General features: G+C 54.1%; 2 protein-coding genes across 2 annotated transcripts; one reads left to right on the top strand and one right to left on the bottom strand.

The window, feature by feature from the left end:
• Nucleotides 1–1,011: 1,011 nt before the first annotated feature.
• On the bottom strand, nt 1,012–26,396 carry LOC111161991 (semaphorin 6C). Its single transcript, XM_022526119.1, is given in 21 exon segments — nt 1,012–2,319; nt 3,221–3,265; nt 3,432–3,487; nt 3,619–3,696; nt 3,971–4,117; nt 4,407–4,471; nt 4,473–4,581; nt 4,822–4,974; nt 5,260–5,391; nt 5,675–5,892; nt 6,210–6,298; nt 6,466–6,585; nt 6,798–6,888; nt 7,119–7,220; nt 7,556–7,612; nt 7,770–7,833; nt 8,128–8,242; nt 9,640–9,812; nt 11,532–11,581; nt 13,643–14,017; nt 26,328–26,396. Coding segments are annotated over 21 exon segments (3,354 nt in total). The 3' UTR covers nt 1,012–1,273.
• Nucleotides 25,039–27,850, top strand: LOC111162057 (TNF alpha induced protein 8 like 2). Its single transcript, XM_022526247.1, has 2 exons — nt 25,039–25,127; nt 26,767–27,850. The coding sequence occupies exon 2, from the start codon at nt 26,772–26,774 to the stop codon at nt 27,324–27,326; it is 555 nt and encodes a 184-aa protein (XP_022381955.1). The 5' UTR covers nt 25,039–25,127; nt 26,767–26,771; the 3' UTR covers nt 27,327–27,850.
• Nucleotides 27,851–27,941: the final 91 nt, after the last annotated feature.

Here is a 27,941-nt window from a genome sequence, read left to right as displayed (position 1 = left end):
CCGGTAAAAACCCGGACCTGTAAATCCGCAAAAGCAGCCACCGCCCGCGTGAGGCTTTAAGTGTCCTTAAACTCGAGGTAGTGGGCGGCGCCGGCAGATGATCCTGTCCACCCCTCCCATTGGTTCCCGGGATAACAGACAGGTATCTTCAGCCAGCTCCACCCAGAGAACGACAGAACAGACGCTCGCGGCTCGCTAGTTGATCCTCCGAGCGCCGGGCTGGAGCGCAGCCGGAGACTCCGAGACAAGAGGTTACGCATGCGTACAAGGAAACACGCGCTCCTACGCCCCCTCCCGCTCTGAGAAAGGGAACTAACTGCTCCTTAGGGAACTACCAAGGCTAGACCCTACCACCAACAGGGCCGAATCCTCTGCCGTTCTTTGCAGCCTATCCATCCTGCGACCTACACTCCAAATTCTTTAGGACGAGATTTCCTGTTGTGAAACTTAAACCACTTGCGCTGCAGCTTCATTTTATTTCTCAAAAAATACCCTCCCCCACCCCCGTGGAACAGGCTATGAAAACATCTTTGATCCAGAAACGTGCTCCAGTGCCCTCCCTACCCCACCTAAGTTCTGCCGTGGGTCTCCTGGGCCCTGGTTCATCTCCACACACCATTTCTTCGCTTGCCTCCTTCAGGAAACCTTTCCTGATTAACCCCGGTGGGACCGCAGCCATCCCAATTACTCGGGAGAGAATGCAAGGCCAAGATGAAGGCAGAGATTCGGGGGCAGAGGCGCCTAGCGAGCGGACCGGTTCCCGCCCCGCCCCCTCCGCTAGGAAAAGTCAGGCACGGCTCGGGGACACAGCTGTATTGGGAAGCGGAGGCTCCTACACAGTAGGAGGAGGCACGTCCCGGGAGGCCCGAGGAATCTGTACACAAACGCGCGCGCGGCCCCAGCCCCGTCGGTCTGTCCATCCGCCCTGCGGCCCGCCCGCGGCCCTGTCTATGGAGGAAGCCCGGAGGGGCGAGTTAAGGCAGCTTGGCTGAGGGAGGGGGGAGTGGGAGTGCGCCAGTTCCCCCCGAAAAGCTGGTTCACTGAGGGGGCGAGCTTCTCACCTCCCACTCCTCTCTCGAGGACAGGGGGAAAGACGTCAATAAATAAACCCGAGGCGGGCTGGGACCCCGGGAGACTCTCAGAGTCCAGGAAGGCTGGAGGTGTGGAACACGGAGAGAAGGAGGGCCTCTGTCCTTGGAGATGAGTCCACGCTCTTGGCCTTTGAGGGCACGGGCTTCAAGGGCGCCATCCGAAGACGTGGCTCAGCTCCCTTTTAAAAGTTAAAATGGCTGCCGTTGGGGACAGCCGGCTGGGAAGAGGGCGAGACGAGGGGAGGCTTCGGGGGCAGCTGGGGTTTTTCGACGTCTACCCTCTTCAGAGCGCGGCCCCGATACCCCTCCGGCCGGCCCAGGTACAGGAGATGTCTCCCGGGACCCCCGCAGTACCTGGAGGGCCCCCCCGAGGGGACCCGAGTGAGCAGGGCGGGGGGCGCCCGGTGCGTGGGGAAGGGCATCCTCCGACTGCTTCCGACCCCTAGCCGGGGAGCAGGGGCGGAGAGGGCGGGCCGGGTGGACGGCGCAGCACACTTCCCCTCGGGGGGCACGTCCAGCCTCAGAGGCGGTCCGCACTCCCGGGGGAGGAGGCTGGAGCCCGCAAAGAGGGAGGGGGCGGGGGTGGGAACCCGCTCTGGTGGGAGCGCCCGCGAGGTCAACGCTGCCACCGCCGGGGCCTCGGCCCCTTTCCTGGACGGCTGCGGGCCGTGCAGGTAGCGCAGCAGTTCTTCCAGGGTGGTGACTTCCACGGCCTGCCCGGGACAGCCAGGCGGTGGTGGCCTCACCAGCACTCGCGGCGCTGGCCCTCCCGCTGCGCTTCCGCCCCGCGCGCGGCCGGGGCCCTCCTTGGCGTTGTTCCCATTCTGGTTCCACTCCCAGGGCCCCCCAGCGTGGCGTAGGTGCTTGACGGGCAGCTCGGGCGTGGACTCCGGCGTGGGCAGGCAGGCCACCTCCGGCGGGGCTACGCCGTCGGGGGGAGGCAGGAAGGTGGTGTAGAGCTGGGGCACCTGCGCCGCGTCTCCGTCCTTGGGCGGCAGCTCTGGGCCCGCCCCGTGCAGCCGGGCCAGGCTGCGAAGGGAGAGAGGGCGCGGGAGCCCCGGAGTCTCGACGTCCTTGCTCCGACGTCTGTGGGCTCGGCGACAGGCGCAGGAGACCAGGAGGCCAGAGACTGAGGCTCCCAGGGCGAAGGCTGCAGCAGCACAGGCCAGGAGGAGTGGGATGGGGACGGAGAGGGAGGCTGAGGCTGGGGGGAGGTCCCGGCGCACGCCTGCTGACCGAGAGGGGAGGAGGGAGGCTCAGCCAAGGTAGGTGGGCATGGAGGGCAAGTTCGAGTTTCACCTCTCTGCTGCTGCTGCTCAGCTTCACTCCAGCACGGGCTGACCGTCCTCATAATGACACTCCCCCCCTCGCCCCCCCCCCCCCCCGCGCTCAACACACAGTCAGTCCACCACACTAGACATCACACACAGGCTAGGGCTTGGGCCTGGGGAGTACCCATCCCAGCTCCCGGCCCTGTAGCCATGCCAAGAGCCAGTTCCAAACTGCCAGTGCAGAAGGCGGTGGGTCTGAGCAGCCCAGCTCTGGGGAGAGGAAGCTCCAAACAGGCATTAGTGAGCACCAAACGCGTCAGTGAGGGGCTTAGAATTCTTCAAGACTCACCAGCCCCATACTTCACTCCTATCCCTCCCAGCCAGCCCCCTTACCCTGAGTGTGAGCTCCAAGAGTGGAAGACTGGGGCCAGGGGTGGGCATCACTGGGGGGGCTGGGGGTCTCAGGGGAAGGGCCAGGACCCAGAAGCACTGGTGACAGAGACCAGGTCAGAGCCAATGAGGCTCCTGTTTTTTACCTCTGACACCCGTTCAGTGGGTCCTCCCCACCCCTGCCCCCACTTTGGAACCCAAAGGTCCAGAACTCCAGCCTCTACTTTCCTCTGGGCATGGGGAAAGGCTCACCATGCAGGACATTCTTTCATGTATTTTTTTCAAAAACTATTTATTAAGCACCCTACTGTGTGCCAAGCACCAAGCTCTATGCGGGCTGTTTGGAGGATGCCAGCCCTCATCTGAGACCTAGTGTGTGTGGGCAGCTGTCTGCTGCCGCCATGGAGCACAGACGTGGGTGCGTGGGGGCCAGGCAAGGGAAGATGGCGTTGGGATAGGCAGACTCACCATAAGCAGAATCCCCTGTGCCAGACTGACTCCCAGTAGCTCCATCTATGAAGAAGGAAGGCAGAGAGTGACGATTGGGGGGGGGTGGTAGCTTCATGAAGAACCGAAGGGGGCGACTGCCACACAAGTACGTAAGCCCACACCTGGGCTGTAGCTGATGGCCGTCACAGCCTTGTGCAGCTATGGCTATGGCTGTCCCAGCCCTCTTTACCTTGGCAGTCGCCGTGCTCCGTGAATTCCTGGTTCCCAGCTGGGTCCACATCAGTCCTAGCAGGAGACGGAGGTAGCATAGGGTGGTTACATATCTTGCCCCCAGCCTCCACCCTGGCCCTGAGCTGCTTCATTGAGTGGGGCAAACAGAACTTTCTCCTCAGGAGATTTGGGGGCCCCTCACTTACCCACCAGGTCCCCTGATATCCACACAGCCTCTGGAGCTGTGCCATCCACAGTATGGGTCCTGAGAAGCCAGGCAGCTCCTGGGGAAACGGAGTCATATGAGTCTCACCGCTCTAATCCCATCCCATGGCCCTGCCCTTCCAGCTCTCACCCTGGCCTGCAGGAGGCCCCTGGCCCCATGTTCCCATCTTGTCCTGTCCCAATGCCTGTTCTAGGCCCTGGGCATTGCCCACCTGCACAATGCCCGGCGCACCCTTCCCTCCCAACCACCCCCTGCATTTCCCTGCCGCACCTTCCCCCATGCCTGTGTTCCCAGGCTCCTGTTGGCCCTGGGGGGGGTCAGGCCCCTCTCACCTCCGACAGGCCCCGTGCCGGGCACACCGGCTGAGAGGGAGGTAGATGATGCAGCCAGAAAAAGCCACAAAGAGCCTGTGACCTTCAGTGTCCAGCTCCAGCCCTATGACCCGCCGTGCTGTTTGGGCGGCCCGCTTCCCACTGCATCTAGGATGAGGCAGGAAGGAATCAGAGAAGGGGCAGGGGAGGCTCCATTCTCCCTGGGTCAGTTAAAGAACAGAAGATGGGGAGGTGCCCAAAACTACAACTCCCAGTGTTGCCCCACCACACTATCTAGCTTCTTACCAAACCCCTCTACCCTATAGCTTCGGCCACGTGGAAGCCTGCGTTGGAGTCCCCACCACATCCCCACATCCCAGTCTACCAGCTCACTTCCCATTCCTGCTCTGCAGGGTGATGATGGGGGGCGGGGAGCACTGCCAGACCAAGGCCTCACCTGAAGGGGCTGTAGGCATTGATTTCCTCCAGCAGGATGGGCTCACGTCCTCCAGAGGGCCCCCCCCGGGGGCAGCACCTTCAGCACGGTCCCATCATTGGAGCCCAGGAATAGGACTGTGGTGTTCCTGTAGGGACCAGCCCTACCATCCACAGCTAACTGGGTCAGTAGGGCCCTGGAGGGACAGGCCTCAGTCAGGGCCCCCCGACTGGTGGAATCCGGAGTGTCTCAAGGACAGTCCATGTATCCTGGTACGCACTCCTGGGTCCTTCCCCCCTCCCAGACATTCCTTCATACCTCTCTCCCTCCATGTTCTTGGGTTCTTCCTCTCACCAATGTGACTGACCCGTGTGAGGTCAGAGGAGAATGGCTGGGGCATGGGGGTTGGTCAGCAGTTGTTCTTTTAGTGGCATACCTGCTGGTGAGGGTGAGCAGAGGCTGATGGGTGGCCGGTGGCACAGCGGGGTCCAGCAGCGGGTGAGCCTTGATGAAGGTCAGGACATCATCGGGTAGGTCTCGAGAGGAGGGGAACAAGGCAGCCACACCGACTCCGGCACAGGATCCTGGCCTGGGAGGCACATGGGAAGGGGCAGCATTAGGACAGGGAGCCAGGGTTCAGTTAGGCTCTGTGCCCCCCACCAACTGCTCTCAGATACGATCGGTAACCCTTGCTCTCTCCCTTCACACAGATGTTCACACTACCGCTTCCCCCTTCTCTGCAGCTCACCAGTCCCATGCCAGTCCGCTAAGCCCTCTCCCCATAATCCCACAGACCCTCTCTTCATAATCCCATGTGGGAACTCGCTGCTTGCTTCTGCCCCGACCCCAAAAAAACCACTCTCATCCTGGGTACCTGGGGGAGGGAACCCTGTCCTCAGATACAGGTGTCCAGGCCCCATCCAGACTCCTCTGCTCTTTGAACTTGCCCTCAAACCCATGCTCGATATCATCCAGGTAGAAGGCACAGACCGCAGAGCCAGGGATGCTGAAGGAGCCAGAAAAAGATGCGGGCTAGGTGTTGGAAGGGATCACACAGCTCCTCCCAGGTGAGACGGCAGCTAACCTTAAGCACCATGTTAGGGGGCGGAGCCTGAGAGGGCGAGGCAGGCCCCCTGGGGGCCATGCTGGGAGAAAGAAGGTCAGAACAGCGAGCTGGCTTTGAAGGGAGTTTCCCCTCCAGGTAGGGGCATCGGGAGGCTTTGAGAGGGGAGCTTAGACGCTGGTGGGACAAGGACAGATTGGACCACATTGGTTAGTCTAGTACTAACCTATTGGTCTGGGTGGTGAAGACCCCAAAGAGAGCGGAGCGGCCATACAAGTCCACAGGCCCAGTTAAGGCCTGTAAGACGTCAAAATAGAAGGTAGAGTCCCCAGGGACAGAGCAGTTGAGCCTCAGCTTCAGGAAGGATGTCCAGTGGCGGTCCAAGGCCCGAGGCGAGCCACCCATGTCACGCTTACACACACGGGCAACTCGGGAGAACTGTACCTGGGGTAGGAGAGCAGGGGATGCGGAGAACAGTGAGGGCCTCAGGGCCAGTGGGGCAGGGTGCGGGTGTTGGGGGTATCTGGGAGCACCAAGGGACAGACGCCAGGGCCACAGCAAAGCAAGGGTATAGTGTGGTAGATCAGACTGGGTCAAGGATGAGGGACACAGCAGGATGTGGGGGCAACTCCAAGTTGGGGCTCAGAGTCCAGGGGATTGTGTGGTGGACATGAGGTCCAGCAGCTCTCCCCTGACTCTGACTGGCTCCTCAGGATCAAGCAGAACCCTCTAGCTACCCCCACTGGGGCCCACCTCCTTACCCTTCCCAGCCGGGCATCCTCCACAGAGACCTCCCGGAAAAAGAAGTAGACATGGTCTCCATGCTCCAAGGCATGGACAAAGTGTGGCTCTGAAAGGGGAAACGGAATGGTATGCTCAGAAACGCCCAGCCCCACGCAGCCTCTTGCCTTGGCATACAGGAACCGTACCAGCGGCCATCTGCCCGCTCCCTGCCACAGTCCTCCCCCTGCACCTCCTCCCCATGAGCAGCCAACCTCCCCCAGGCCCGGCCCTGACCTCTGAGCCACTTGGAGTCGTACTTGGCGGAGCGGAGTGGGGGCTGAGGCCCGAGGCTTCTGTAAACTACAGCATCACTGGCCTGGAAGTCCGCAGCCGTGGCTGAGTAAAGGCTGCCCTCTGGAGGGGTGGGTAGGGTGGGGTCAGGTGAGGGCCTAAGGATCTGGCTCTTCTGGGGTTGCCTAACCCAAGGCTTGGGTCTCCCTCAGCCTGACCCTGCCCCCAGCTCAACCCTGCACTCGGGAGCATGGGCAAAGATCAAATTGGAAGAAAGGCTAAGGCCGGAGCCCCCTCCTGCCACAGGCCCGCTTCTTACATGCCTAGGTGCACACCTGCAAAGACAGCCACGTTGGACTGGGTGGCATCAAAGGGGCATCGAGCCTGTCCACTCAGCTCTTCACCCTCCTGCTGCAGCGAAGTTATCTGGAGGCAGAGGAAGCAGGTTCTTGGAATCCTTGGTGTCTTGGAGTCTGGCTCCACAGCCCACTCCCTCATGTCCCTTTGCCTCTTTCCCCCACCCCTTCTGTACCCTTGCGCTCGGCACTCCCAATCCTCCACCGTGGCTGGCCTGTCCCCACCAAACTGGTCGCCCATCTTGGGTTCTCTTCCCACTCCCATCCTGACCTCGCTGCCACCCGCCTCCGCCTTTGTACCCCATAGCTGCGGCACACGGGGCTGAATGAATTCGTTCCACAGGCAAGGAGTGTCTGAGAGTCCCAGGGAACAAGAACACGAATGTAGTTGTGGCACTCGTCCTAGAGAATCCAAAATTCTAGGTCAGCAACAGGAGTCCGTAGGATTGGGACAGGGGGCCCAGGACGTTAAGGCCGCCTCCCTGCAGCCAGTCATAGCAATGTGGGTAAAGTCCCAAGTAAGCTAATCACTGCCCCACAACCTCAGGCAAATTCTTGGGCCTGCTGGAGCCTCACTTTTCCGGGAAGGAAGGTGAAAATCATTCATTCCCTTTCCTGCACATTTCCCCTATGGCCTGAGATGGAAGTGGGTGGGAAAGCGGGCACAGTGCAGGACCGCTCGGACAGAGCCTGGAGGCAGGAAATTCTCCCCTCGGAATTCTCATCCCACTCCTCACCGTCAGCTTTCCCCGTACAGCACAGTTCTCCATGTCTTGACTCCGCCATGTCAGATACTGAAGGGACAAGTAAAGGAGGGAACATCATGGGGCAACCTGGAGATCCCCTCACATTATGGCTCCTTTTGGAGTCCTCGTCCCCCCCTGCTTTATCCCCACCGGACCACTCCCAGCCTCATCTCCAGGCCTGCACCTCCTCCCACACGCCCCTCACCTTGTTGGGCACCAGCCCTGTTCCTTCTTCCTGAGCTTGAAGATCGAAGGAGAAAACGTGATCCCTGAAGGGACAGGTAAGGAAGGATCAGAGCCAAGCCAAGGCACCCCACCTGAGCTCCTTAGCACCCACCCTGCTCAGGTGTAGCAGCTCAGAGACAAACAGCGCAGATCTCCTGCCCTCTGTCCTCCCCCTTACTCCATGCCTTGGCATTTGTGCCCTGGGTCCAAGCATGTCCATGTCCCATGGCTTGTACACCTGCATGTGTCCCCTGCAAGATACTGCAGTGGCCATGCAGGTCCCATGGCTGCTCAGGAGCATGCATGTTGGCCCCACAACTGTGCCACGGTCAGTTTACCGGGCAGCCACTAGCAAGGTCCGGTTCAAGGTCAGGAATTTCTGAAAGTCCAGCCCAAGTTCTGCAACCACAGCATCATCCTCCAGGCCCCGGAACCAGGATAATGGGGAAGTACCTGGAAGACATAGAGATGTGGGGGATGAGGGCCAGCCAGACCTCCCTTCCTCAGTATCCTTCCCGACAAGACAAAGCTCAGCCGTGGACGTCGTGGAAGAGTGAGGTGAGTTGTGAGGTAAAGCTATCAATACAACTATTAAATAATGCTTGCTCACTCTGAGCACTTAACTTCTGCCAACCACCCTGTTAGTACTTGAGAACCGCCTAGTTTAAATACAGCTCTGTGAAGGAAGTACTAATAGTGGCCCCATTTTACAAATGAGAAGCCTATGGCCTTGAGCCATTAAGGAATTCGCATAGCTCGATTAGCTTGGAAGTGGCTGGTACTGGGGTTCCAAGTCAGGTCTGTCTGACTCCAAAGCCGAACTCAGTTCCTTCTGGGGAGGGCAGTGGGGGGGGGGTGTGGCGAGTGCTCCTCTCTAGTTCCCACATCGCACGCTGTCCTATCTGGAGCACTTACTCCATTTCTCCCAGCCCTTAAGGTTCTTCAGAGGCCACCTCAGCCCTCCCTGGTTCCAGCCTCCCCTGACCCACTCTGGCACCCACAGGCCTGACCATGGGCCTGACCATAGGCCTGACCATGGCGACCAAGATCTTCAGCGCTCCAAGGGAGCTCAGAGTTCAGGAATTGATGTCTTAGCATTTGCAAGGTGCTTAGGCTAGCGTCTGACACACAAAAGTGCTACTGTTATCCCCCAACCCTCACTCCCAGTGACCCAGCTGTGGTTCTTTCACCCTTAGAATTACTCAAAATCCTACATAAATAACAGGAACTTGCAAATAAAGTTTTTTCTTCTCAGAAAAAAAGTGGGTGTATGGTTTCCCTCACAGCAGGACCCCGGCTTAGTTGTGGCACAGATGGTGGAGAGGGAGGTGAGAGGTGTGGGGGCACCACCGAACCAGCCCCAAGCCTTCGTTGTGTAACTAATAATAATAGCAAACACACAGAAAACACTGAGTGTGTGCCAGACAGCGTTCTCGGTGCTTTCCGAGGATGCCCTCACTTAATCCCTAAATAACTCTAATGAGGAAGAACACTATCTGTTATCTTCATTCTGCAGATGAGGAGACCGAGGCAAAGAAAGGTGAACCACCTCAACCGAGATCTGCAGCTCCCAAGCAGCTGGGCAGGGATTCAAACCAGCTAAAGTATGTGGTCCGGCTGGGTTGTCAACCCCCTAGCTGGGTCTGTGCTGTCAACCCCTGCGCAACAGTGTGGCCTCAGAGTGCAGCAAGTGGGCCCAGCAGCGATGGGCAAGGGGCTTGAGTGCCGCCCCCCCTCCACTTCCCTCCGCTGTCTATCTTCCTGCACCTTATCTCCCACCCTCTCTCCTCCCTTGCTGGGGTCTTGAGTGCTGAGCTCACACAACAGGGGGGTGGGCCGAGGTCACTCACCTTGCAGGTCAGAGGTCAGCAGAGGGAGGGGGTCCTGGGGAAAGGCCGCCTGGGTGTGGGGAAGTGAGAGCAACAGCAGCAGAAGCAGCAAAGGCATGAAGTGGGGGGGCACGGGGCATCCTGTGCGGGGCAGCTCAGGCCCCAGGGGGTACCCCCTCACCCATATGCCAGCCCTGGAAGGAGACAGACAAGAGTGGGGACGGGGCTGAATCCTTCATCCTTAACACTGGCAGGCTGCTCCCCTGATCTATCCCCAGAAGACCCTGTGGGCTGGGGGAAACAACCCTTTCTCTGGCACTGCCTCGGTCCCAGCCAGCTGTCACTGTCACTCAAGGCGTTTCTCTCTCCAACTGGCCCAGACTGGCTAGTGTGAGGCCTGCAGGCATGACCCCAGGTAAGGACAGGGCACACCCGCTCCCCTTCCAAGCCTTCTCACTCAGCCTCCTCTCTTCTCTCCTGACTGGGCCTGGGACATTCGGTAGGTGACACCTCCTGGCCCCCCCCTCTTGCTAACCCCTTCTCAGTTATAATTAGACACCAAAGCCTTAAAATTATAAATAGTGACTCCTTGGCACTGGGAGGAGGAAGAGGGCACTATGTCTGCCTCCCCCTCCCTCACAGACCCCTGCGGCACCCTGGGAGCCATGCAGGCACTGTGCCCAGGCAGAGGCAGCTATGAAGAAGCTATCACCCTCGATAGGGGTGAGGAAGAACAGAGTCGGGGGAGGAAACCTAGGGGTCACCATCCTGGTCTAAGTTCATGGTTCAAGGGATCTTCCCATTGCTGGGGAGAAGCTGGGTGGGGAGGAGAGTGGTAGTGGGGGGCTGCCTTAGCCAAAAATGAATCTGCATCAAAGCCAGATCAGAGGCTAAATTTAGCTCTGGCTGCAGCTGTCTGCCCGACCACTGTGCCCCCTCCCAGCTTCTCTAGCCCCCTGTTCCCTCCTGGCTCCAAAGAACCAGTGCTCACACTTGCCGAGGAAGAGCAGAACCACCCCCCTACGAGGAGCCAGGCAGGGAACTGGCTGTCCTGGTGAGGAGAAACGGCTGCACATGTATGTCCCTCTCTCCCTTCCTTCCCTCTTCGGGCTGCCTCAAAATGGAAATATAAATAATTCAACGACAGGCAGGCAATGGTAGCCCAAAGTCCAGGAAAAGATGGATATGGTCGGAGGGACGGGAGACAGCCGTCCTTCCCACCAATCAGCACCATGGCCCACCCCCAGCTGACCCAGGTGGAACCCCGTGGAAGGTGTACACCAGCTTCCTGCCCTCCTTCCCCTCGAACTGGAGTGAGGGGCTCAACCGCTCCGAAATCAGGGCAGGAAGGGTGAGAATCCTTTCTTGCTGTGAACAGACTGCTATTCTTCACCCATCCTTAGGTGCTCATCCTGCCATGTCCCCTAAACAAGCGACCCTGGGCTTCCAGAACCAGCCCATTCCGTCTGCCCAATTCCACTCTTGAAGCCAGGACCCAAGTGTACCCCACCCCCAGTTCAGCGTCACTGGTGGGGAGGCTGACGTCAGATGGGGTCCCAAGAGGGCTGGAGGAGGGGAAGGGGTAGGAACACCTAATGATGACCCCCCCCCCCGGGGCCGGGCCGGCAACCGCCAAACAACCACCCCCCTGGTTCTGAAAGGCCAAGCCCCCCTACCCGCGCACCCCCCCCCCACCCCGCCATGTTTCCGGATGCTGTTGGTCCCAAGGGAAGAGAAAGGGACACAGCCAGTCTCCTATCCTCCCCCTCCAAGTTGCCCTGGGCAACTGGTATCTTCACCCAGGAAACAACTTTGGTCTCTGGCAAGTGGGGAGAACAGCCAGACCCTCTTCCTGTTCCCAGGCCATGCCAGCTTCCATCTCCTGCCCTCAGGAGCTGCTGCCCTTTCCTTACCTGGGGTGATGACTCCTGTGGGGGTTTGAGGGGAATAGGAGACCTCTGACCTGATGAAAGAGGGACAGGAGGGAAGAGGCTTAGCTACACCTCTTTACTACATCCCTTAAAAGAAAATGTGAAAATTCAGAAGTCTACTGAGGCCAGGGTAGGGGACGTGCTGCCCTGGAAGAGTGTGTGTGTGTGGGGGGCGGGGGAAGTTGACATTAAGCTTGATTGCAAAGGTGCTGGCCGCTTTGTACCTAAAGATGTGAGGGCAGGGGCTGGGGCTGGCTCCTAGCCAGAAGCTCCTGGAATTGCATGACCAGTCCTGGGGAAAAGGTTGACTGGGAGAGTTTGTGGGGGCAGGATGACCACCCCCACATTAAAACCCTCAGAATCCAGCAGGCTTCTTCGCAAATGCGCCCTAGCTGGGGACAATAGAGGCTAATTTCCATCTCATTTACATGCTCTTCATTTCTAGGCAAAATGCTCTGATAGCAAGCACCCCCAGCCCCTTTCTTCTTCCCTGAGAGAGCAGGTCCTGCTCCCTCCCACCCAATGTCTCTGCACCCCAACCCCCCAACTTAGACTGGATTAGTCCAGCCTCTGAAAACACTTGGTTGGCCTTTGCATTGGCCCCCTAGACTTAAGTATAATACATCTTTAAGAGGGCTTCCCATATCTGTTTTTGGAGAAGCAGTATCTAAGCAGTCCCCATCCCACTCCAGGCCTGGGGAAAGGCTTACTCCGCTGGGACCAACCCCAGCTGCATAATATCCCCCATCTGAGGAAAATGGCGGGGGGGGGGGGGGGGGGGGGGGGCTGGCTGTCTCTATCTCCCCCTCCAAGGTCCTCCCTTTGCTGGGAGAGGAAACAGCCCTTCTCTCTCCTCCTGGCCCTTGCAGCCACCTCTGGGGAGTGGCCAGGTCATAGCCAGAGTCATAAGCAGAGTCTTAGGGGAGGCTGGGGAAGGGATGGAGAAGGGGAGACTGGGCTGGGGACAATAGCAGGAAGCTCTCAGGCTGGTTGCCCACCCCAGTCCACCTTCCTCTGGGGGAGTAGAGGAGAGGTAGAGGGGGTGAGGGGCGGTCCGAGAATCCTCGAGGAACCGGCTGAAGGCGCCTTCCCTTCTCCAAGACATTTCCCCCACCCCCAGCCCCTGGCTCCTAACCTACCCTCCTTCCTACCCAGCCCCCAACGAGGATAATCCAGGTGTCTAGACCCTGGCATAAGGTGGGCCCAGGGCCAGGGGCTCGACGTGTCTCCCCTTCACTGGATCTGGGGCTCCAAGAGGGGCGGGTAGCAGAGTCTGGGCCGGGACCGGGTCCCAGAGCCACGTTAGCGGGAGGAGGGGCTGGAGGGGCCTGCGGGCGCAGACAGAGTGGGGATGGGAGCGGGGATTGAGGAGCGGAGGCGGGTCTCCGAGGCCAGAGAAACAGGGCCAGAGGCTGGGAACAGAGGAGGGCAGGCCTGGGACCAGCGCTGAGCGGGGTCCTCGGGCTCAAGGTGCAGTCGCCAGCCAGGCTCTTCTCCTTCGGAGACCCCGGTCTAACAAAGCCCCGGGGCGAGTGGGGTGAAGGAAGGAGGAGAGCATGGAGACTGTTGTTTCTCTGGGGGGGGCCCCCCTTCCCCCACTCTGCCCAAGCCAACCCCCTGAGAGGTGCTCAGACTCCCGTTTGCACAAGGACAGAGGTGCAGGCGTCACACCAAAGTCCGAACGACGCGTCCCCCTTCCCATCCCTGTAGGGACATCGAGAGGGTCCAGTTCTCCGCGGGTCTCAGAGCCTTAGTTTTCCTGCTGGGGAGTCAAGGGACCAGATTTTCCACCCTCTGTACGGTGCGCCCCTCAAATAATCGCCTTTCGCGCTCCGCAATGCAAAGGACGCGGCTCGGAGAAACCCGGTGGGAAGAGGCGCCCGGACCCTGCGCCCAACAGTGCATTGACAGGGTTCGGCCACGGTTCCCTCCTCCCTCCGTGCACCCCACCTCCGCTGACCCTCTCCGTTAGGCAGGCACACAGCGCGCTGGCACCCTCCCGGGTCCCTCTCGCACTTCGGAAGGTTGTCCCCAGCCTGCGGCGCCCCGGGTCCTCCTCGCCTCCCTGCAACCCCATCCCCGCTCCGGGGTACTTGCTCGGAGATCCGGGTCAGCGGGACCAAGATCGCAGCGGGCGGACAGCGGCCCCGCACCGCGCCGAGTTTGCAATCCGTGATTGGGGCTCTGGCGAGACGTGACGAGCGTCCGAATGGGATGGAGCTCGGATCTGACCTCGCGGGCGCAGTCGGGTCGGGCGAGTCCTGGGTCCCAGTCGCAGCCCCCACTCCCGCCGCTGCTCCGCGCAGGAAAACAATGCGACCGCCCGGGGCTCTGGGCCGGGCCCCAGCCGCCCCGCCCGCCTCCCGACTGGCCCCGCCTCCGGCCCGCCTCTGGGTCACCGCAACCAGTCCGGCTCTCAGAAGCTGTCTGGACACCGCCTTCTCGACACCTCTCCACCAGTAGTCCTTCTTGGGGGCGGAGCGTAAGGAGCACCGCCCACCGAGAGGGCCAGGCCGGGAGGCTGAGCCTGAGACCCAAGCCTGGCGCTAGATGGAGAGACCCGAGGACCGTCGCTAAGACTCGGACGGAGGGGATCACATGCTTTAAAATGGAGAGGCCTCGGGAAGAAATCTCACAAGAGAGGGAGGAAGAGAAGCTGGAAGGAGCGACAGACGAAAAACCCGGAGACCTTGGCTGGGCTGAGCTGTCAAAGCCGCGCGACTTTCCCTCCCTCCTTTCTCCCCAGGGGCTTTGGCTATCCTGCTTCCGCTTTGAGAGTCTCCCTCCTCAACCTCTACTCTGCCCCAACCCTCTGTCCCTCCTCTCTACTGTTTTTACTTCAACCTCCTTATGTCTCCCCACATGCCTCCTCCCTGTATTCATCATGACCCCAATAAGGGAGGCCTAGCATGCACTTGAGGGCTTGAAGCCTGGGAAAGGAAAGGAAGATGTCACCAGGAGGTTTTTCTTGTCCCCATCATCTCCTCCCCTCCCACCCTGTCAAAGCAGCATGGGCTTGGGCCACTAGGCCAGGAACTAGGGAGCCAGGAAGCCAGGGTCGCTGGCAATCAGGCTGTTGGTTGATGGAAGAGGACAGGTGAGTGGGGCTCAAGCCAAGAGAGAGATGTGGAGATTGGGACAAACTGACTCAGAGAATCACACAGAAAGAGGAGTAAGGTGGAGACTCCAAAGAGGGAAAGTGACCAGCTGTCCCAACCCCACATAGCCTGACTGACCCCCAGATACAGGATAAGTGTTGTTCCATCTTCCTTTAGAGAGCCCTGGAGATTCTTCAGACAGCAAAACAGCTCCTTCTCCATCTCCATCTCCACCCTCCATAAAGACCCTTTGATTCTGGGAAGGTCAGCAGGGAGGGAAAATGAGACTACTTCAGACAGCACTGCTTGGCTCCCACCTTGGTATTGCCTCCTTAGATTTTTCCCTGCGTGGGGGCTGGGACAAAAGACGTTCTCAAAATTCCCAGGATAGTGGGTGGCCTGGGAGATACTGGCATTCTTGGATAGTTTTATCTGAGTGGGCACCTCCTTTCCCCTCCTCCTACATACTAGTCTCTGAACTGGAGGAGAGGAGGGGCAGGGGTTTGCTACTTATGGCCAGTCTTTACTGAACTGAGATCAGGATGGGTAGCATCGCTGACTGGGCTAAGCCTCACAGCGAGTAACCAAGAAATATAAACATACACACACATGCACACACACACAGAGACATGGAGATGGAAGACCAGGTGAACCAGTGAGACTAGTCAGAAACAATAGAACAATACTTACACAAGGCTAATTACAGAGGGTCTTGGGTCCAAGGCAATTCGGTGTTTTAAAGGTTGTAAAGAGGTTTTGGGAGAAAGACAGCTCAAAATATAGAGGCACTTGGAGGTTGAAAGAAATCTCCCCAGCTCTTAGCAAGGACTTAGGTAATCAACTATATGCTCATTAAATAGATTAGTGAATGGAGATTGAGCTGTAATTTTTATTTTATTTTATTTTTTTAATTTTTTTAAAAGATTTTATTTATTTATTTGACAGACAGAGATCACAAGTAGGCAGAGAGGCAGGCAGAGAGAGAGAGGAAGGGAAGCAGGCTCCTTGCTGAGCAGAGAGCCCGATGCGGGGCTCGATCCCAGGACCCTGAGATCATGACCTGAGCCGAAGGCAGAGGCTTAACCCACTGAGCCACCCAGGCGCCCCAATTGAGGTGTAATTTATTTAAAATTTTAGGGCCCAACTAAAATCTCAGTTCCATCCAATAAGTATTAAGCACTTACTTCAGGTACAATCCACTGTGGGATGTGGTCCCAGTCTTTAAAAAAATGACCATCTACTCTCCCACCAGGGCAGCCCCAAGAAGGAGTGCCCCAAGACCACCAGCCCATGACAGCCACAACTCCAGCCAGCCAGCCAGCCAGCCAGCATAAGTCACCAGGCACACAGTCTATACAAATGGTGACCATACATAAGGCCATCCCTTTAAGTTTAAGAGTAGTAGCTATTCCACTAACTCATAGAAACAAACACAGAAAGGGGTGCCTGGGTGGCTGTCGGTTAAGTGTTTGACTTTGGCTCAGGTCCTGGTCTTGGGGCCCTGGGATGGAGCCTTTGTCGGGCTACCTGCTCAGCAGGGAGTCTGCTTCTCCCTCTCCCTCTGCCCTCCTCCTGCTTGTCCTTGCTCTTTCTCTCTCAAATAAATAAAATCTTTAAAAATAAAATGAAATCTCGAAGGTAAGAAAAAATAAACAAAATGGCCATTGGGGTGCTTGGCTGGCTCAGTAGGTAGAACTTGTGACTCTTGTGGTTGTGGGTTTAAGCCTCATACTGAATGTAGAGATTACTTAAAAATAGAATCTTTTGGGGCACCTGGCTCAGTCGGTTAAGTGTCTGCCTTTGGCTCAGGTCATGATCCCAGGGTCCTGGGATCAAGCCCTGCATTGAACTCCCTGCTTCTCCCTCTCCTCCCTGCTCATGCTCTCTCGCTATCTCTCTTTTGTGTGTGCAAATAAATAAGTAAAATCTTTTTAAAAAGAAAACTTTGTTTTTAATTAATTAATTATTTTTATTATTTAAGTAGGCTGCACACCCAGTGTGGGGCTTGAACTCATGACCCTGAGATCAAGAGTCGCATGCTCTACTAATCTAGCCCGCCAGGCAATCCAAAAATAAAATCTCGGGGGGGGGGGGGGGGAAGAAAATGACCATCTATTTGAGTTAAAATAAAACTTACATGCACTAAATGATTAAAATGCAATACTAAGTCTCAAGAAAGGAAGAAAGAAAGAAAGGTTGAGTATGATTTCTAAATGAAGAAAAAACTATAAATCTTTTTCATGATGACTGCAAGGAAAGATGTTGGATACATTTTATCATGGGGGATGGGAGAATTTTGGTGGGAGTTGGCTTGGTGCAAAAGAAAGGAGAAAATGTTCCAAAGAGTAACATAGCTTAAACAAAAGTTTGTACTTGGTAAGCATTGAGCCTGAAGCATGGATAACAAAAGGCTGGGTGTAAGTAATATAAGAAAGACACTAGTTGGGCGCCTGGGTGGCTCAGTGGTTTAAGCCTCTGCCTTCGGCTCAGGTCATGATCTCGGGGTCCTGGGATTGAGCCCCACATCAGGCTCTCTGCTCAGCGGGGAGCCTGCTTCTCCCTCTCTCTCTGCCTGCCTCTCTGCCTACTTGTGATCTGTCTCTGTGTCAAAGAAATAAATAAAATCTTTAAAAAAAAAAAAAGAAGAAAGACACTAGTTACAAGCAGAGGAAAGGGAAAAGGGAAACAAATTATGGAAGGCCTGGAACACTAAGGTGAGTAGGTTAAAATAATCTGACAGGAATAGGATGTTATTTTAAGTTCTCGAATAATGTTATTATTTGTCAAAATGCTTTATTTTAGCAAGAAGACAAGGAAACCTACTAGCAAGAAAATAGGGTGTTTGAGGATATGGGGACAGAGGCAGTCAGGTAAGGACAGCGGCACTGGGTATGGAAAGAAAGGGATGAACTCCTTCAAAGGACAAATCCAAATGACTCTGTTCTACTCCTCAATGTCTTGTGGAGAAAAATCCCACAGTCCCACAGATTGGAGATTTTAATAAATTCAGGGTCTCTAAGCTTAGAAAATCACCCTCTCCCAATCCTTAAAAGTAGTTATTTCAAACTTCCACCTCATTCCTCAAATTTCTTCCTTACTACCTCTTCCCTTATCTCAGCAGAACCTACATGCGTCTTCAGAGAAAACAGTAGTAATGTGAGAATTCCACCAACCACTTGGGCCCTCTCCAGATGCACTTAGCTGCATCCTCGCATCTCTGTCATCCCAGTAAATGAGGCACCCATGTTGCCTGTCCAAGGTTCACCTTCCCACGTTACCATCAGCTCTGTGCACACAGGGCCTAGCTAGGCTGTGTTGCTTGTCTCTCTGCATTTTGCACTAAGTACAGTGCCTGACACATAGCAGGTGTTCACAATTAACACATTGGTCGCCTAAATCTGTCCCATCTCCTACTCTGGGACCTTATTCCACATGTCTTCAAATCCTTTCTCCTTCATTTAAAAAAAAAAGATTTTTGGGGCGCCTGGGTGGCTCAGTCGTTAAGCGTCTGCCTTCAGCTCAGGTCATGAGCCAGGGTCCTGGGATCGAGTGCCGCATTGGGCTCCCTGCTCTGTAGGAAGCCTGCTTCTCCCTCTCCCACTCCCCCAGCTTGTGTTCCCTCTCTCGCTGTGTCTCTCTGTGTGTCAAATAAATAAATAAATAAATCTTAAAAAAATAATAATAAAAGATTTTTATTTATTTATTCGAGAGAGAGAGAGCAGGTGCAGGGGGAAGAGCGGAGGGAGAGGGACAAGCAGACCTCAGCCTGAGCCCAACTCAGGGCTCGAGCTCAGGACCCTGAGAGCCCAACCTGAGCTGAAGCAAAAGTCAGGTGCTTAACTGAGCCACCCAGGTACCCCTTTCTCCTTCATTTTTTCAGATTTTCTTTATTTATTTGAGAGAGAGAGAGAGATCACAAGTAGGCAGAGAGGCAGGCAGAGGGGGAGGGGGAAACTGGTTCCCTGCCAAGCAGAGATTCCCCATGCGGGGCTTGATCCCAGGACCCCAAGACCATGACCTGAGCTGAAGGCAGAGGCTTAACCCACTGAGCCACGCAGGCACCCCTCTCCTTCATTTTTAACCTTCCTTTTCCTACTGACATTTTCCCCTCAGTATCTACACATGCTCAAGGATTTTGTGTACTTAAAAAAGAATTCTCAACTTTCCCTTGATCCTTGTCTGTAATTAACTATCACTAGGTTTCTTTCTTCCCTTCACAGCTGAACTACATAGCCACCTATACTCTTTGTACCCATTTCCCTATTCTCATTCACTTCTCAATCATCTTATTTTTTATCCCTATTAATCCACTGAGATTGTTCCCCTCAAGGCCGTTAATGACCTCCCTGTCACATTCAGTGAACAGCTCTTCTGTCTTTATCCTTTTGCCTTCTTTATGGCGTTTGACCCCAGTAACCCCTCCTTCCTTGAAATGCTCTCCTCTTTTGGCTCCTGGGTAGTTCCTCTTGACAGAAACTAAGAACTTAATAAGTATATATTTTTAATTAAAAACTTTTTAAAAAATATTTATTTACTCACTGTAGACTAGAGTCAGAGCACAAGTGGGAGGGGCAGAGGGAGGAGAGAGAATCTCAAGCTGACTCTGCATTGTGCCCAGAGCCCAAGGTGGGTCTCAATCTCACAACCCTGAGATCATGACTTGAGTGGAAACCAAGAATCAGACACTTAACCGACTGCGCCACCCAGGTGCCCTAATATGTATTTTTTAAATGAATGAATGACTTTACTTCTGTTAGTATAACCTCTCTTTCTCAGCCTTCTCTGAACTCTCCTTAAATGTTGGTGTTCCCTAGGGTCATGTCCTTAGCCATCTCTTCTTGCTCTACACATTCTCATTGGTCAAGATAACCCACACCAAATCTTACAATAGTGACTTATGCAGGGTGCCTGGGTGGCTCAGTCAGTTAAATGTCAGACTTTTGGTTTCAGCTCAGGTCATGATGTCAGGGTGGTGAGATCAGCCACAAGATGTGCTCTATGTTCAGCATGGAGTCTGCTCAAGATTCTCTCCCTCCCTCTCCCTTTGCCTTTCTCCCTATTCATGCTCTCTCAAATAAATAAATAAATAAATAAAATCTTAAAAAAAAAATGACTTATGTATTCCTCATAAAATCTACCTATTCAACCTGGGTCTTTCTCCTAAGCTCTAAACTCACTTTTACAACTGCTTATTGGATACTTGCATTTGGATTTTCCATAGGTTTTTACCACTCAGTGTAAAGACAGGAAGCTTGTCTTTTACCTTTGTATTTCCAGCACTTAGTCATGACGCCTGGCATTTGGTGCATGGAGGAAGGAATAAAAGCATCAAAGATGTGAACTACTTCCAGCTATGTCAGGTTGAAGTCTGGCCTGACTACTTCAAATGACACTGAACTCTCTCTTCCTAAAATGATTTGAGAGTACTGATCTTTTTTTTTTTTAAAGATTTATTTATTTATTTGACAGACAGAAATCACAAGGAGGCAGAGAGGCAGGCAGAGAGAGAGGAGGAAGCAGGCTCCCTGCGGAGCAGAGAGCCCGATGTGGGGCTCAATTCCAGGACCCTGGGATCATGACCCAAGCCGAAGGCAGAGGCTTTAACCCACTGAGCCAACCAGGCGCCCCAAGAGTACTGATCTTAACCATGATGCAATTTCAGCTAAACAGAAGCCTAGGAATGTTCCCTTCTGCATATTGTTCCAGATAACTGAAGTTTATCCAATTAAGTTTATCTAATTAAACATTTTCATTTAAGGGGCGCCTGGGTGGCTCAGTGGGTTAAAGTCTCTGCCTTCAGCTCAGGTCATGATTCCAGGGTCATGGGTTGAACCCTGCATCAAGCCCTGCATCGGGCTCTCTGCCTTCTTGTGATCTTTGTCAAACAAATAAATAAAATCTTAAAAAATTATTTTTCATTTTAAGTGTTTCAAATAGGGATTATTCAAAAAGGTATTATTAATTTCCTGTGGATTATATATAGCAGTAAGACCATGACTGGGTCATTAATACCTAGACTGAGCTGTAGAGTATGACTTTGGATAAATCACTTCTCTCTAAGGCTGCGTCTGCCATCTGTGAGCGGCCACTTTCCCTGCTTGCCTACCTCACAGGCTCAAGTAAAGTAATACAGGTGAAATGTTTCATAAATCCAAAAATGTTTCACACATTTAAGGTGCCATCACTTAACCAGTTGTTTCCTTACTCAGAGGAAACACTGTGAACTTAATTGTACAGGAAAACAGCGAGGATACCAAAGTCTAGAATATACATGGTTAATACTATGTGCTCCTGTTCTATATGGCCACAAAAGCTAGTTTTCATTTGTCTCCTTTTTTGTTTTCCTAGTCCCCTCTTTTGATCCGTGTGAATTTTCTCTCTTTTAAAAAAAAAAAGGTTTATTTATTTATTTGAGAGAGAGAGAGAGAATGAGCAGGGGGAGGGTGAGAGGGAGAAACAGATTCTCCACAGACAGGGAGCCAGACGTGGGGCTCCATTATAGGACCTTGGGATCATGACCTGAGCCAAAGGCAGATGCTTAACGGATTGAGCCACCCAGGCACCCTGATCTGTGTGAATTTTCATTGTTATCAGTGCTCTTGCTTCAAAAGCTCCTCTTTCCTCTTTAAAAAAAAAAAAAAAAAAAAAAAAATTGGGCGCCTGGGTGGCTCAGTGGGTTAAAGCCTCTGCCTTCGGCTCAGGTCATGATCCCAGTGTCCTGGGATCGAGCCCCACATCGGGCTCTCTGCTCTGCAGGGAGCCTGCTTCCTCCTCTCTCTCTCTCTGCCTGCTTCTCTGCCTACTTGTGATCTCTGTCTGTCAAATAAATAAATAAAAAAATTAAAAAAAATATTTATTTATTTGAGAGAAAGACAGTGAGAGAGGGGAGAAGGTCATAGGGAGAAGCAGACTCCCTGTGGAGCATGACCTGAGCCGAAGGCAGTTGCTTAACCAACTGAGCCACTTAGGCACCCTCCTCTTTCCTCTTTCAATCTGCTGCTAATTATATGCTGTGGATTCAGAGGTTACTCAAAATGGGTATAGATTAAAAGAAAAAAAGAGAAAGAGTTCCCCATGAATGAATTAAATGCACAATATAACCTGCGACTGTTATGTGGCTACTATTTCCCCCTTATCTCCTGGTGCTGGGATGCGTTTTGAATTTATTCTTTCAGCCAATATTGCTTGAGCACAGTGTATGCCAGGCACTCTGTGGCCTCTAAGGCATCAGCTCTGCCCTCCTGGAGTTTATAGGCTAGTGGGGATGTAGTTAATCAAGTCACAAATTATAGCGAAGGGAGTCATTCTAAGAGGGAGGTAGACAGTTCTAAAAGACTATGTATCAGAGGGGTCTAATACGATTTAGGGACTCGTGATGGCTCCACAGATTTGACTACCCAGCTGAGACATGAATGCTGAGTAGAAAGAGAAGAGGTGTGTGTGGGAAGTGTTCCAGGCAGAAAAACAAGAAGTGGCAAAGTCTAGAACACAGGACAAGGTGGAAGGAGAGGGACAGCAACCACACAGGGTGAGTACTGGAGGAACCGAGAGAATTGCAACACATCTCCCGTACAACGAGCAGACAGAGCTGAGAGCAAGGGGCAGACTCAAGGAGAAGCCAGGACGTCAGTGCATAAGGAATTGGGAGAAGCATTCTGGATTCAGCAAGTATCACTGTATTTGCATCTTCCTGTATTCACACTTCCCTTATTTTTCAATTGGATCGCACATTTCTTTTAAAAAGGACTCTTGCCATCCCTGTTGTTTTGGCAGTGTCACCTATGACTGTCCCGGAGGACATAGGATCAGTGACTTCATCAGAAGAGGATGCCACATTCATTATGAAGTCGAACTCCCTCCTCATAATCTCATGAGGTAATGAGCAGGAAAGGCCCAGGTTGGGGAATCACACAAGGCCTTCTGTCGGCCACTTAACTAGCTCTAGAATTTGGGGACAGGTTATCTAACCTCTCAAAGCCTCAGGCTTTTCCCATCAGCAAACAGGATACGGCGACATTTAATTCATAAGAGTACCAGAGAGTTATAACATGAGGCAGAGTGCACTCAACAAATGCGAGCTCCGGTCTCTCCTCACTATCCTCTCCGGAACTCCAGTCCACTCTTTCCATCTGCCCCCACACCTTGCTCCTCAGCCATTCCCTCTCCTTTGCACTTTGGAAGCCTTCCTCTCCACTTGCTCCTTCCGCTCAGCCTACAAATGTCCTCAAACCCCAAGATATAAGTAGTCCCTCTAGGGCACCTGGGTGGCTCAGTTGGTTGAGCGACTGCCTTCGACTCAGGTCATGATCCTGGAGTCCTGGGATGGAGTCCTGCATCCGGCTCCCAGCTTCACGGGGAGTCTGTTTCTTCCTCTGACCTTCGCCCCTCTCATGCTCTCTCTCACTGTCTCTCTCTCAAATAAATAAATAAAATCTTAAAAAAATAAAAAAATGTCCCTCTCTCAGTCCAGCTCCCCACCCCCTTAAGTTACCTGGAAAGTAGCTTGCTTTTCATCCCCTTACCATCATACTCCTCAAAGGAGTTGTCAGGAAAAAAAAAAAAAGAGTTTTCAGCATTACCCAGTCTAGGTTGTATCAGGGGCACTTGGGTCTAGACCCTGCGGTGAGAGATGGAAATAAGGAAGAGGCCAAGACTCAACCACTATCTCCAAGAGGCAGAACCCATGATTGCAGCGTCCAAGCTGTGAGGATGGCTTCTACTTCTGAACTTCAGTTTACTCTTCAACTTTTGCCAGTCGGCCAATGGTTCCAATTCTTCCCCTTCTGCTGCAGCTTCTTGTAAAATTACCAAAGCCCGAGATCTGGCCTCATCCTGTGCTGAAGCAAGCTAAACCCTGATCCAGCAGGCCCTCCCACAGCTAAAAACTTAATGAAGCCTCACACCCATTCCCACTGAGCTCCTGATACTCTCCCCTGATGAACCGAAATGCCGAATGTCTCCCTACTGCCCACAGATGTGGGAATGCTTGAGCAATTTGTTAAAGCTTACCACGATCTGCTTTTCCTTCACTTCTTTCTCAAACAGCCCGGGTTGCAGACATACTGAATAAATCAGCACTTCCTGAGTATGCCCCACATTACCTTTTTTTTTTTTTTTTAAGATTTCATTTATTTATTTGACAGGCAGAGATCACAAGTAGGCAGAGAGGCAGGCAGAGGAGGTGGGGGGAAGCAGGCTCTCAGCTGAGCGGAGAGCCCGACTCGGGGCTCGATCCCAGGACCCTGGGATCATGACCCGATCTGAAGGCAGAGGCTTTAACCCACTGAGCCACCCAGGCACGCCCCCCCCCCCACATTACCTTTATTTGTTGAATGGCTTATGCTAATTCCCATCTTCAGAAGAAGCACTTCTTCCCCATCTCTGCCTAGTAGATAGTTGAACCCACCCTTCTCATTCTGCCTCTTCGGCCCTGGTATCAGATATAATCTAAACTTCCCTTTATTCTAATTCTTCTTCTAATTTCTATTAAGTTAATGACATCATTTGACTTGCACTGTAGTTACATACACTTAAGTTTATCTCCCTGACAAGGCTGTCTGATTCTTTTTTTTTTTTTTTTAAGATTTTATCTATTTATTTGAGAGAGAGAGAGAGAGAGAGCGAGAGAGAAACCAAGCATGGCAGGGAGGGGCCGAGGGAGGGGAGCAGCAGACTCCCTGCTGAGCAGGGAGCCCATCCCGAGACCCTGGGATCACGACTTGAGCTGAAGGCAGACTCTTAACCGAGTCACCCCGGGGCCCCAAGGATGATTCTTGATGGTAAATATTTTGGCCTCATTCAGAAACTATAACTTACCTTCTTTTCTGCATCCCTGTAGCAGCTACAAAGCAGAGGAAGCAGGTTTGTTGCCTCTAGTGCTTCAGTGCTTTGCTGACACCTGCTGGTCACATCTGGTTGGGCTGCTGTGGCCCCAGCACCTTGCTCTCTAAAGTTGGGGGCAGGAACAGTCCCTGCCTTCCGTTACCCAGACAGGTACTGGAAGCCTGTGCTCAGGTACTATTGCCCCAAGCACCGCCCTTCCCTGGAAACTCCAGGAACATACTCACGTCTGCTGGCCTCTGGCCCAAACTTTTCCCACTGACTCCACCGTAGCGGTTCGTACTTCACATCCTTCCCAAAACCACAGAAATGTAAGATGATCCCAAGGAACTGGGTATCAAGGAAATAGAGGCAAACAATTTGAGTGCAGAGGATGTGCAATCCCTCTTCCTAACCTCACAAAACCACGGCGATTTCCTGCAGACTGCTATTCCTTTTGACCTTTGTTGCATTTCTAGGAGGTTGCTGGGCCACAGGCGGTCTTAGGGACAGTGTGATGAACCGGAGGTTGAGCACAGGGTAGGAAGGCGGGGCTTGAGGGGTGGGGCCAAGCCAAAGGGCCTCTCACTTAGGAGCTTCTCCATTCTGTCAGCTCTCCCGGAACGTCCAAGGCAAGACTGGCACCCAGCGCACGAGGCAGGTGAGGGGCTGTCAGTGACAGAAGGGTGCAGGCTTTAGGCGTGATGGTGGCAGAAGAGTCCCAGCTCTGTCAGCCTGAGCCTTCCATGTTGTGAGACTCCCTTGCCAGAATTCTTGGGTCCCCAGCAGAGGCCCAGCTCAGCCTGCCCCGGGGCAGCCTCAGAAAGGAAGACATGGTTTGGGATGGTAGAGAAGCAGGGTGGAGGCACAGGGGTGATATGGGTGTGTGACAGAGTACTGAGAGATGTGAGGACACCGTAGGAGACATGGAGGTAGACATAAGGGCCGGGGAAGAGCTTGGCTAGAGGATCGCAGGGCAGGACCCAGGCAAGAGAAAAAGGGAGGCTGAAGCTGGAGGGACAGGACAGTGGACCAGATGTGAGAAAACCATGGGTGCAATGAAGAGCTGGGTAACAGGAAGGCCAAGGAGGAAGGAAGGCTCACATGGAGCAATCTCCTCTTCCGGCTGTGGAGCCCAGTCCAGAAAACCCCAGGCAAGCCCAGGAGCAAAAAGCAAGGCTCCAGGTTAGCACTGGCCTGATACGGCGGGGGAAGACTCTTCCCGCCACAGTGCCCATCTCCCCTGTGTCTTCAGACTCCCATTTTGGTTTGGGGGAGAGGGCGAGGCTGCTCCTCGTTGTGGTAACAGCCACATCCTGCAGAGCAGGGGAGGGGGAAGTAAGAAGCAAAACAAGCAGAACCGCGGGCAAGGACCATGGGGAGAGCACCCTGGATATGCGGTGGTGATGTGCCACCAGGAGGGTCCTTGGTTCGGTCCCCGCAAAAGACTGTGGGCCTCCATTATCACCTGCCCCACCGAGAGGTGTCTCATGCTTCTTTAGTCCGCAGCAACCCATTGAAAGCATTCCCGGGAAGGAGGTTTCTGTGGTTGGAAGCCCATTTTAATCATTTCCTAGTGACTTTGGCAGAGTTGCTTGATTTCTCTTAGCGTCAGTATTCTCATTGCAGGATGGGGACACCTACCTTACAAAGGGTGGGAAGACTGGGACAGTTCCCATAAAGCAACTTGGCACATAGGTTCTCCATAAATGTGAGTGAGCATTTTTATCCACACTCCTGGGACTCTCATCTCACTTTCTTAAAGGCAATACAGCACACGAGCTGCCACTGACTTTTCCAGAGTCAGGAAGAGGGTTGCATCTGACCTTGGGTCAGTTATTTAAGGCAAGCCTCAGTTTACCTGGCTGTAAAACAAGGAGAGTAACAGCCACACCTTATAGATGTCTGGCCCCTGGTTAGTGGCGGCCATGGTTGCTCTGAGAACTAGCTGCCAGGTAAGCCTTATCTTCTACCCTGTAGGCCAGCAGCAGCCAACTAACTTCCGCTTTGGGCTGCACTTGTGGGGGCTAGCACCCTGTATGCCCTCAGCCCCCCGCCAAAGCTGTCACTGCCCTGCTGGGAGGGGTGGAGCTCAAGATCTCCTCCAGGTCCACAGGAAAAGAAATGGGAACAAGGCATAGAAGACTGAGGAGGCTCAGGGGGGAAAAAGATGGCAGAGAAAGATGACAATGAGATAGAAACCAAGACAGGGAAAAGCCATTGCTGTCTTTCTAAGGAAGCCTGTGGCCTTCCCTCCAGTGACTGACCACAGACCCCCCACCCCCTTCTTGCTCCCCCAGGAACTATGGAGTCCTTCAGCTCAAAGAGTCTGGCACTGCAGGCGGAGAAGAAGCTCCTGAGTAAGATGGCTGGTCGCTCTGTGGCGCATCTGTTCATGGACGAGACGAGCAGTGAGGTGCTCGATGAGCTCTACCGCGTTTCCAAAGAGTACACGCACAGCCGGCCACAGGCACAGCGGGTGCTCAAGGACCTCATCAAGGTGGCGGTCAAGGTGGCCGTGTTGCACCGCAGCGGCTGCTTCGGCCCCGGTGAGCTGGACCTGGCCGCCAGCTTCCGCCAAAAGCTGCGCCAGGGTGCCATGACGGCGCTCAGCTTCAGCGAGGTGGACTTCACCTTCGAGGCAGCAGTACTGGCCGGCCTGCTGACTGAGTGCCGGGATCTGCTGCTGGAGCTAGTGGCGCGCCACCTCACGCCCAAGTCCCATGGCCGCATCCGCCACGTGTTCGACCACTTCTCCGACGCCAGCCTCCTCACGGCCCTCTATGGGCCAGACTTCACTCAGCACCGGACCAAGATCTGCGATGGGCTCAGGAAGCTGCTGGATGAGGGCAAGCTCTGAGGGCCCAAGCCCTAGGGCCGTCCACCCGAGCCGCGTGGCCGGACTGAGAAAGTGACACCGAAAGGGCTCTCTTGCCCTGCTTGGTGCACTGATGCTTTTCAAGCCTCAGGCTTCAGTCTTTCTCCAGAGTGCTTTTGCCTCTGAGACAACCCCACCCCCAAACTGCTGGTGGAGAAGCAGCAAAGCTGAGTGTTGACGCCTCTCCCACTCCAGCCCTGGGACAGGAAGCAAAGCTGCCTGAAAAAAGACGAAGTGAAACTTGGATCTCTATCTCCCCCCAACCAAGGGACATTTGAAACAGGGAAGCCCCCCTCCCTGGTGAACCAGGGGAAGAGGGCATAGCTCATCTAACCCTTCAGGGGACACTAAAGACAGAAGGGGGAATGGGATCCCAGACCTCCAGCTCCAGGCAGAGCCTGGACAGATACCAGAGGCTTTGTTCCAGAGCGCAAGAAGAAGGGGTTAGGGCAGTGGAGAGTCTCACAGGGGAAATAAAACTACTGAAACATGCACAGGGCTCAATGTTTAATCTCTCCAGCTTCTTATACCTTACGACCATCACAGAGGCAAGAGATAGAGAAACACCACTCATCTCTCCTCTCACCATTTCCATTA

This window comes from Enhydra lutris, unplaced genomic scaffold (genome assembly GCF_002288905.1).
Source record: "Enhydra lutris kenyoni isolate GAN:26980312 unplaced genomic scaffold, ASM228890v2 scaffoldscaffold88, whole genome shotgun sequence".
Classification (NCBI taxonomy): Eukaryota; Metazoa; Chordata; class Mammalia; order Carnivora; family Mustelidae; genus Enhydra; species Enhydra lutris.
This window is presented reverse-complemented; position numbering and strand designations above follow the sequence as displayed.

What these genes read in the sequence shown, in the direction of transcription:
- LOC111162057 (XM_022526247.1), top strand. Translation starts at nt 26,772, where the DNA reads ATGGAGTCCTTCAGCTCAAAGAGTCTGGCACTGCAGGCGGAGAAGAAG.